This window comes from Sardina pilchardus, chromosome 14, assembly GCF_963854185.1.
Source record: "Sardina pilchardus chromosome 14, fSarPil1.1, whole genome shotgun sequence".
Taxonomy (NCBI): Eukaryota; Metazoa; Chordata; class Actinopteri; order Clupeiformes; family Clupeidae; genus Sardina; species Sardina pilchardus.
The window spans coordinates 4,182,787-4,194,303 of NC_085007.1; the positions used below are offsets into that span (position 1 = coordinate 4,182,787).

The window sequence follows — 11,517 nt, forward strand, 5'->3', positions numbered from 1 at the left end:
AGTAAACTATTCTCCTGGACTCTCTAGGTCAGATGCCTGACATTGCGAATCTTCCTCTAAAAATGAAGTCTTGTCTCCGATGCTCCACGGGTCAATTGTAAAATCCCATCACTGGCGAAAGGGTCAGCTGAGGTCATTCAGCAATATTGCCGAGCCAATATCAATAGATCTCCTCTCTGAGTGCTAGGACTGGTTTACTTTAATATGAAGATTGGCTTCCTTGAGGTTAGTGCATGAAAAAAATCATATGTAACCTCTTCTGCAAAGCAGGGGTAGTCTAATGAGATTCTGCTGGAGAATCGCTGGCTACCATCAGCGGTGAAGCAAAAAAAAAGGGCCTCTACTTCCTCATTCTGTCACGCCTGAGTATTCCAACAGAGCCAAGTCCTTGTTGACAGATTATATTCTTAAGAATAGGGGATTAACCAGCCTGTTAACAGTTCAGTGGCCTGATCAAAGAGATGAAACAGTCTTTGAGGTCAGAGTGAAGATGGGACAGCTCTGCAGAGGTCTCTTCTCAAACTGACTCCGGATTCATTTCCTTAAGTGGGAACACAAGCGTGACCTGGAATGCTCTGAATATTCATTCAAGTCTGATTTCAATGGGTATTTGAATCACTTCATTATCCTCTATTGCCCTTTAAGAAGAAGGATTGGAATTAGGTCTCGAGAATTATACATCCATTCTGAATAGGAATTACGGTAATCCCCCACCTTCCATCTTCACAATCACAGCCCAGGTTTCAGCACAGTATCGAGAACCTTTCCCTCTGATATGCAATTAGCACAGATGATGGTAAGCTTACAAACCAAGTCAGCCTTTTGAGGTGAAAGTCTAAAAGAGCCAAACACTAGAAGTGGAAAACTCCAGCTTCAGTGAATAAAAGTCCTACCACATATCTGTGCCAACCATTCACTTAAACCATGTGATTCTAATTAGCACAACTCTTCAGCTAGACAGAGCAGCTAATTGATGAGATCACTTGTGCTAAGTGCACATCAGATGGAACCAATACATGGTCAGATTTTTACTCACTGAAGCTGGAGTTTTCCACCTCTGTACAACGCTTGTGTTGATGTTTGCTTCTGAACCTATCAGATCTTAATAAAATAATCCATTAGAATCAATGAATCCGATTTTGCACCATTACCGTGACACGGGAGACAGTCGCTTGTTCTGTTTACGTGTCTGCCGTGTTGATTGGCCAGCCTTAATGACTCCTACAGCACAGGTGCAGGAAATAGATCTCTCTCAAGGCCAGTTCAAACCAAAGATTCACGACGGTCTGAGACGGTTGCGGAGAGCAGTTGCGGCGGTGTGAATCAAAAGTTGCAAGCAGTTGCAAGCAGTTGCAAGCCGTCGCTAAACATTCAACATGTCAAATCTTAGTTGCAGAGTTTTAGAACGTCGCTGGTTTTTAGAATGTTGCAGCTCGTCTCGTCGCGGATCTTGTGTTTGGACTGGCCTTCGTGTGCAACGGCCAGAGATTTCAATTCCATCAGCCTTGGCAGTGGCCCTATATGATCTTAGCATTCCACCAAAATCATTTTGCTCATTTCAAACAAATGTCACTGATTATCTTAATGCTCTCCCGAAATAGCTTCCTTGAGGAGCTGGTTGCACTTGTCCTGTCATTTAAATGAGTCAGTTTAAATGACTTCGGGCATCTGTTGGAAGAGGTGGCACAGCAGAGAGATTAGGAGTGTGTGTCTGTGTGTGTGTTTGTGTGTGTGTGTGTGTGTGTGTGTGTGTGTGTGTGTGTGTGTGTGTGAGGGAGAGAGAGAGAGAGAGACGGAGAGAGAGAAAGAGAGAGACAGAGAGAGTAAGAGAGAGAGAGAGAGAGTCAGTATAGACATTTGTGTGACGGAATATAGTTGTTCATACCGGAACTGCTGTAAAAGGTCTCCACTGTAGCTGGTGATGTTCGCAGCGCCACTGAATCCCAATTCTCAGCTAAGGAAATTTACCTCTGCAATGAAGAACACACACAGACACATTGCTTACAGGCTTATAGAGGCCGATTTCTCCATATCTCTCTACTGACTACATCCACTGGAGGAAGACTGCAGCAATATCACAGCAGTTTCTCCCCTTAATTGGACAGATGCTAAAATAAATACATCAGCCAATGAGGTCACAGCTCCCCTCATAAGGTCGTTGATCACAATAATGATCTATCAGTTGATGAGGTTTATTATCTATCACTTAAATTAATGAGGTAACTGTTTCATTTGTTCCATATATTGTGTTTACTCTGAGAATTAGACGTTTCTGGACACAGAGATGTATTACTGTACTGTAAAAAACTAGCCTGACGAGCCAGACTCACATCAAGATGTAGGGTCTGGACACTCACCGTAGACAGGGCGCAATCGGAGGGGTGGGATAAACAGTTGTCTTTCAAATTCCCTCCCCGCAATAGGATAACGCTAAACGAATCATCTTCTTGTTTTCAAGTAGCAGGATGCGTAACCTTCCCTCTCCACGCAATAGGATAACGCTAAACGAATCATCTTCTTGTTTTCAAATAACAGGATGCGTTACCGTCGCAACTTCTGGTCACATGTCAGTCACCATTATGTTAAGCCCACCCACCGACTCTATACACGCTGTGATTGGAATGCTGGTGCTGGGGGTTCTCAGCTCCCTGGCTCAATGGATCGTGCCTAGACTGCCCCGCCAGCCAAATTACATTTGCTGCCGCTAGGGGCGTCTAGATTTCTAGGCTAGTAAAAAACAACACAAGTTGTGTTATTTTCAACACATATTTTGTAACAAAAGCAAAGTAACAAAAGCAATGTGTTGGAAACAACATAAACTGTGTTTTCAACACATTAATTATAAGAGTGTATCACTTACGTAAAGAGGTAACAACTTTTGTTCAGTTTGTTTCAATTGTTTTTACTCTGAGAATTTGACAAGAAATTGTAATAGTCTGTACTGCTGCATAAAAATGAGTTTGAATCACAGACATTTGGAATTCAGTGAACACACTACAACTTTCTCTCTGTGACTACAGACTGGACACAAAGCACAGCAGAATGAGAGAGAAACTCAAGCATGCTTTGAGTAGGAAAAGGCACGGCTGGCGGACTGGCAATGTGTCCGGTGTGAAGGGAGTCGTCCCAGAGACACTCGTCATGGCAGCAGGTTCTAGAAAACCAGCTGGAACTGCTGGCATGCTCTTGATTATGCTCACAAGTGTTACATTTGCACTCAGACATGAGTGTGTGTGTGTGTGTGTGTGTGTGTGTGTGTGTTTCTGTGTGTGTGTGTGTGTGTGTGTGTGTGTGTGTGTGTGTGTGTGTGTGTGTTTCTGTGTGTCTGTGTGTGAGAGAGAGAGAGAGAGGGTGAAAGCGTGATTTGCTCTCACCCAGATGTGTGTGGAACTCTTGTCCATCTCTTCCTGCTTCAATCAACCTTTCCTGAGATGTATTCAACTCCTGTCACCACATCTGTCCAGGGGTGTTGAGAAAGAATCCAGTAAGTGGAATCTCAAATAAGCACGTAATAAATAAAGCCATTGGCATGTATACGATTTTTAAAATGTAATGTGTATTATGCCATTCCCAAACGCTGCTGCTGAAACTCCATTATTCAAGATGCGATGATGTTAGCGAGTTGACCTTCTTGAAATATTAAACTCTGTTCTGAGCCTTCTACTTTGTGACTGTTGAACCGGCTGATTTTTCGGTTATTTTTCATTGAGCAATACTTTAATCCGTGTTCATCAAATCCTGTACATCCACTGACCAAACCTGAAGATACTGACAGCTGAGCTGACGGCTCATGGAGGCAGACTGAGAGCGTGAACAGGGAGAGAGTGGGCCGGTGATGGTGTCGTGGTTAGGGAACCTAACCCTTAAACTGCTCAAGGGGGAGGGTGGGCTGGTGATGGTGTCGTGGTTAGGGAACCTAACCCTTAAACTGCTCAAGGGAGAGGGTGGGCCGGTGATGGTGTCGTGGTTAGGGAACCTAACCCTTAAACTGCTCAAGGGGGAGGGTGGGCTGGTGATGGTGTCGTGGTTAGGGAACCTAACCCTTAAACTGCTCAAGGGGGACTGTTCCTATAATTAGCTCTCTGTACATTTGGAAAAGAGCATCATCAGTTGAATCACTAAATAGCACAAGTCACTCACTATGGTACACCAAACACCATGCCAAACCAACGGAAAACCCAGACACCAGAGTTCCACCTGAGCCAATCTAAAGTCAATAAACAGTTTGCTGAAAGGACCACTGATGCAACTCCAGTGATTTTCCCCAGATGCTATCCATTCTGAAACCACTCCACCCGGCCCCACCCGGCCCCACCCTCTGAATGGATGCAACCTCCACAAGCGGGTAACTCTTTTTATCGTTTAGGTCCAGACTGCAGTGAGAGGAGGGGAGCACTTTACCCAGGCATTACCCCGGAGTGCACCGTGCAACTTTGATCTGAATATACCTGTTTCTGTTTGCCAGCAGTTTGTCTTCCCCGTGTACTGTACCGTACTGGCACATCAAATACATGATGCAACCCCAGTTTATCCCAGGTAATCCTCTGGATGACCCAGATGGGAACGCTTCTGGCCGTGGATATCCCCCAGATCTGAGCCAGATCAGAACCAGAACTGGGCCAGATCCGCTCCACTCGGCACCAGAACTGCTCCACTCAACGGCTGCTATCTTGGGAAAGAGCAGCCCATCTCTCTCTCTCTGTCTCTCTCTCTGTCTCTCTCTCTCTGTGTCTCTCTCTCTCTCTCTCTGTCTCTGTCTCTCTCTCTCCACAGGCATCAGAGTAACTCGGAAATCCCGCCAGCCCTGGTGACTTCCTATCACCCAGAGGCAGAGAAGATGCACTATGCTGTGCTGCTGCGCCCACCCACCCCAACACAAAAACTGGCAAAGATGCAGTTTTTTTATTCAGCTGCTATACTGTCTCCGGGTGAACAATAACAAATCCGAACGGCCTGGACTATATACAGTGTAGCACATGGAATCTGGCTATGCTGGAACAGGAATTCTGATTTCAGGAACAGATAATCCGGAGGGGTGGGAGGGATAAGCAGACCTGACGTGCTGACTCCGAGACCCAGACATATTGAGAGGTCTGATGGGGAGCAGCCGCCCGTCTCTGTAAATGAACCTGATGTGTAAGGGAATGAGAACGTGAGATTAATTACGGAGCACTATCAGACGGGTCAAAGTTCACAGAGCGTTGCTCGCCCCCCCTCCCCGAGAGCCGTCGCTAACAGCGCTCGGTACGTTAGCCGGGGCTCGGCTTCATGGAGGATCATTATCAGCATATTGTCCCCTCTCATCTCACACTTATATATCTTGATGCTCTGCGTGGTGGATCAATGAAGTGCCATTGATATTGATCTGAGCAAATCGCAAAATGCCCCCAACGCCTCCTCCTCACCGGCCACCGTGCACCATCACCCTTCGTCTAAATTACCAGCCTCGTCCAGAGCATGATTAGATCATTACTGGGATTATTTCGCTCTAACTGGTTGATTTAATAGCCAATTGAATTTGTTTACCGTTTGTAAAACCCTGTCTCCTATTACGGATTTTGATAGTTTTTATTGTCAATTGTGGTAAATCAAAGTTAGGTTTGTTTATACAACAACTGAATGAAATCAGCCTAATCAGCAGCTGTTGCTGTTGCTGTTGCTGTGGAGTAAAATAATTTGAGATGCATGCCATGCTGCCCTCTGCTTTGTGTAATGGTTGAATCCTCTTGTTGAGTTGTTTATTTGCACTGGTGCACTGAGGAGCTGTCTATAGCACACTACAGGCTTAACCCACATTACTGTAAGGATTTTGGACATTTCTTAAATTATAAAGGTGTTCAGTGCAGAACGTCTTTACAGGGGATACACAATTTACAGGTATGTCTTATTCTTAAATGATTCTGACTTAGTGCTGCAGACTGTATTTTTTTCTGGTGTGGTCATGTAGCGCCTTACTTCCCCGGTCGTGGGTACGGAAGTGACGGGGTTAATGGCACGAACCACAGCACTTGGAGCTCGTGCCAAACATTTGCTCTATTCAAGTGGCTCAGAGGGAGTTTAGCGCTAGCAGGAGAATGCGTAATGCTATCTGCTGGGGGAAAAAACATACAAAACCAAACGAAGGGACAATCAGCTTGCTCATCTGTGTTTTTGATGCCCTTAGAGGTAAAATAATATTTGCCTTTTTGTCTTGGAAAATAGCCTATGGAATATGTTTTCTTTTTGGAGTATGCACATTTTTGTATTCTAACATGTATTAAAATATTAATTCGACGCAGATATTTAACAAATAATTATGCAATATTTTGGTTTACTATGCACAAGTTAAGGGACATTTTGTTATTATTTATTTTTTTCTAATTTCTTTTCTACCTCAGTTTGGAGAAATAGAAATCGACTTGGAATACATTTTTTTCACTACAATTACTGATCCTGAAAAAGCTTTTGAGATGAAAATCAGCTGTTTTGATATTCGTTTCGCATGTGCGCTGCTTGCGGTCACACTCCAGCTTGTTGACAGAGACGAGGAGCGTAACTTTGCAGTGTCTGGGATATCTCCCGAGGAGCGATCTAACGGACACCGAGCGGGGACCAGGAGGAGAGCAGGTGGTCGTGAGAAGCCTCGCTTTTCGTGGGTATCGGTGGGTCCTGTGGAGTAATGACGGGACGGAGGATTTGGGGCGCGTTAGGCAGGCTTGAGGTGCTTCCTTCCCTTGCGCCATGCGTCTTCGTGCTGCTACTGTTACCCACGTCTCTGGCTCATCCTCAACCATGTCAAATCCTGAAAAGGATCGGACATACTGTCAGAGTAGGGGCCCTGCACCTGCAACCCCGTGTCTTAAGCCACAATGCCTTTAAGGGGAATTATCTCGACGAAGTTTGGGATATTGACAGAGACAGTGCGTTGACAGGAGAGGAGTTGGAAATCATCTCCAAAACCGTTAACGAACCTGGATTGGGGAGCCTCAGGACTAGGGGGTCCACAAACAGCCAAAACAGAGGCGCGAAGAGTAAAAGCATGGTCAGACAAGAGGAGACAGAGAGCGTTTTCATGCCCAGGGACTCCATTCTACTTGCTATGGAGACGCTCAATCGAATGACGGGGCTTTTACCTTACAACTTATCTTTGGATGTAGTGATGGCCGTGGAGACGGGGCTGGGGGAGCTGCCCGCTTTTTCGTTTTCCTCCTCCTCTACACCGCTCTGCTCCGACCCCGTGTGTTTCTTACAAAGTGTTTGCCACACTGTGATTGTGCAAGGAGTTTCTGCGATCATGGCTTTCCCGCAAAACAGGGACGAGCTGCTCATTTTGGAATTTATCTCGTCCGCTCTCCAGGTCCCTGTCATTAGTGTGGTCCAAAGCGAGTTCAGACGACAGAGCAAGGTGAGTTTTGTGTGTGGGCTCTTGCACTCAGAAAAAATACAGGTGTTTAAATAGAGGAGTGAGGACGAAACGAAACTTCATCAGCACCCCCAGCTGTTGGAGATCTGATGTGACACCTCTGCTACCTGATAGATAGGGATGATTTGTCACGCGTGTTTGCTTACGCGTTTGCATATCCAGAGTTGCCTTGTTTAGTGCGTTAGGCTACATCACTGATGTTGCTTCCCTAATCGCTGCGTGTGCGCATTTTGTATAACACATGTTGAATGCACTGCGCGGACAACATGTATGCATCAATTACGGCGTCGCCTGTGTCAGCAAGGGCGGTGTGGTGTCTGTGCTTTACTCTCGCAGTGATTGGACCGTTTCGGTATTAGGAAGGTTCAGTGAGGTGAAGCAGCATTGCTGATTGGCGTGTCACCCTCCCCCATTCATACACACACACACACGCACACACACGCACGCACGCACGCACGCACGCACGCACGCACATTCCTTTACACTCCTCAGACATGCAGAGTAAATAAACGCACGCACCACTGACATGGGAACATGCAACAGGTGCACTAACATGCAAAAGGAGAGAATATTAGCAGGTGTATTTTGGGAGCCTGTATGTATTTATCTCAGAGGCCATGCGTTGCAAAGCTACTGACAGCACATCGTCCAACAACCCAGTGATCCCTAACAAAGAAAAGGCCAATCCACCTCCACCACCTCTCCCTCAAAGCGTTATTGTTACCAAGTCCCCTATATCTCTTCTTCTTTCGCATTTAAAATGTCTTATTAAATATAGCCTATATCTTTCCGAAGGTGCAGCAGTAGAACAAAGAACACAACAGCCCATGTCTGTAAGCCTTCTGTCGGATTGGCAATGAGCAATTGCCTACAGTCGTCTTTGAGTAGATGATGGAATGGAGTTGCTTTAATTACCCGTAATAATCCACGAAGTTGTCAGTGCACATAATTGTCGTTATGAAATATAAACATGTTAAATACATTTGCTGATGGGTTTGCTCTGGACTCTATTTGGATCATGGGCTTGCACTGGGGAGCAGAAACACTAACTGCTCATCAAGCCCATGTCGTCCATTATCCATCCATAATAAAACTGAATTAGGTTATGGTTAGATAGGCCAGAATCAAAAGCCCGCAGCAGTTATTTCAAACAGTTTGAGAAGATTAAAATATTTGGAATGCAACATTAATGACGGTTGAAGAATGGATTTAGCGCCACCCATTGGTCATAATGAGGGTCTCTGTTGAGATGACCCTTAATTAACTGTTCCAACGTGCAGTGAATTAGAGCCATGTTTACTTATTAGATGTCTATCAAAGTGAGTGATAATGAAAGCGCCGGAAACACCTCAGACTGGAGTCGCTGCATCCTTGAGTTGTCTGTCACCTACGAATACCGAGTTTACAGCGCTGTTCAATAGTGACTCTTGTTGACAAAGGTGCAGATTAAGAAGACACTGGCAATTCGTTACACTGAAAGGTTCTGGGACCAATGCCACATTCAGATTCACATTAAGTGCTTTTATTGTCTGTTTGTCTTCAGCTGGCTGAGGATGAGGCCCTATAATTTTGTTTTATTAATCATTTCATAAATGCCATGTGATTAATAGAGTTGTTTTCCAGCTTGTGTGTGGGGTAAAAGATTGTACAACAACGTATTTTATAAGGTCTCTGTGTGAATAGATTGTCGACCCACCAGTGACTAGAAACCAAAATGGTTGTCTCTATCTCCACTGGAACAGTACAACTGGCAGTAAATACTGGAGTTTTTTTTTTTTTTTTTTAACTGGACAATTTTATAACAGTGGCTCTCGGAAAAAAAATATAGACATTTCTTCTCGCCCTTTTTGCCCTTGTTATTATATGATTATGTTTATGTTTTACAGTATTTGGCTGACTCTATTGTCCAGTGTGACTTACAGTATAAACACTATATTAAATACTAACAAGATCAATAATAATAACAAAAAATCAGAATAATGAGTTTTCACATTAACAAAAAAAACATAAACATACAAAAATAACCCTGTGCTTAGACACTTCTTGAAAGTCCCCCAACTATCACAAGAACGTGGAACATTAGGAGAACATTAGAACGGTAGGAGAAATTCCACCTAGGAGGAATCACTGAGGAAAACCATCTTTACTGTGACCTCAGAGTATTATTGGATGGCCAATACAGTTCATCCGAGGACCGCGGTGGCCGAGAGGGGACATAGAGCTGGATCATGGAATTGAGATAGCAGGACGAAGATTCAGTGTGTCCTATAGGCCAGAGTGAGGAACTCTTCGTCCTCATCATCTTCCTCTTCTTCCTCTTCCTCTTGGTATAGGCACAAATGCCATGCATTGCTGTGGTTCTGCATGCTGATGCAATAAGTTATGTATTTATTTGCTCACATTTTTTTGCTTTGGAGACTGACAGATTCTGTGACATAATTTGCTGTTTCTGCTTTTCAGCACTCTTATCTTTCTGAATCACTCAATCTATCTGAATGGGGATGCTTGCAACAGCTTCATCAGTTCATCACAGGCCAGAAGAGTGTGTAGGACTTATACTTCCTGTGTTGACATTTAGCAGACAATAAACGGTGGTTTAAATAGGATGTTCGGGTTCACAGTTATCACCATTATTGTCATAGTGATGGCTGTGTCTGTCTATCCACCAGTATGTCTTCCCATTCTTTCTTATCATCATCATCATCATCATCATCATCATTGTTATCGTCATCATCATCATCATCATCATCATCATCATCCTACTCCTGCTCATCACAACTATGACAAAACAACAGTATGACAACCATCATAAAGCCCTTTTTTCAGACTTATATCATAGTCACAAACCTAATTAAATTTCTCCTAATCATAGTCTCAAACTTAATCACAAAACCATACAGCAGCATCACCTCCCCAATTACAAATGTCCTTCCTGCCCCATTAGTGTCTTGTTTTACACGCTCTCTAAGGCCCGAGCCGATCGCATATCCATCCAAAAACCTAACGCTGCCTGCCTGCCTGCCAAACTCTATCAGGGGTGACAGCTTCTCCATTGTCTGAGGTCAACAGGGATTCTTTGTCATAATATCTCACAGACTGACGACAAATAGACTTTGATCCCCCCCTCTCTCTTAAATACCCCCTCAGCCTCCTTTTCCTTCGGTCCTCTCATAATACTGCTCCTTAATCAGCTACAATTAGCCTGTTTTCCCTCTGTCACTTAAAAGTGGTCCCCGTGGGAAATTAAGCAGCTTCGCTAAGCATTTCGTTTAAGCGGGCCACTGTGAAGGACTTGCCCTCTTTAGTAAGGTAGTAGGGGGTTATTGATGGCTGTTGTTGGACTGATCTATGGCTATCCACTACAAGAGGGGTAATAAAGGGGGCCTTTCTGAATGTCAAACAGCTCGATGCACTTTATGGTAAGAGATATTTATTTGCCCTTTGATGCCATTTTTTTTTCTTCGTGGGTTATGCTTAGATCAGCAGCCAGGAGTAAAATTATTCCTGTAAAATGTAAATTTTGCGGACCCTGAATGTGACCTACAGTACAGTATGAGTTCTATAGATCAGATGGAGAACACAGGTCTCCCACAGAACTGTATGTGTTCCGTAGATCAGATGTAGAACACAGGGCAGTACTGTATGTGTTCTGTAGATCACATGGAGAACACAGGACAGTACAGTATGTGTGGTGTAGATTAGGTGGAGAACATGGGACCCCTACAGAACTTTATTTGTTCCGTAGATCACATGGAGAACACAGGACGGTACTGTATGTGTTCCGTAGATCACATGGAGAACATTACAGTACAGTATGTGTTCCGTAGATTAGAAGCAGAACACAGGACAGTAAAGCATGTGTTACGTATGTCAGATGGAGAACACAGGATGGTACAGTATGTGTTCCAAAGATGAGATGGAGAACACAGGATGGTACAGGATGTGTTCCGTAGATCAGGAGGAGAACACAGGACAGTCCAGTATGTGTTCCGTAGATCAGGAGGAGAACACAGGACAGTCCAGTATGTGTTCCGTAGATCAGGAGGAGAACACAGGACAGTCCAGTATGTGTTCCGTAGATCAGGAGGAGAACACAGGACAGTCCAGTATGTGTT

General features: G+C 44.4%; 1 protein-coding gene across 1 annotated transcript in view; it reads left to right on the forward strand.

Moving 5' to 3' along the window:
- The first annotated feature begins 6,658 nt into the window (after positions 1-6,658).
- Positions 6,659-11,517, forward strand: part of grin3a (glutamate receptor, ionotropic, N-methyl-D-aspartate 3A) — a 20,029-nt gene continuing 15,170 nt past the window's right edge. The window contains exon 1 of the mRNA XM_062554802.1: positions 6,659-7,384. Within this exon, the coding sequence (XP_062410786.1) occupies positions 6,659-7,384 (726 nt within the window). The remainder of the gene's footprint in view (positions 7,385-11,517) is intronic.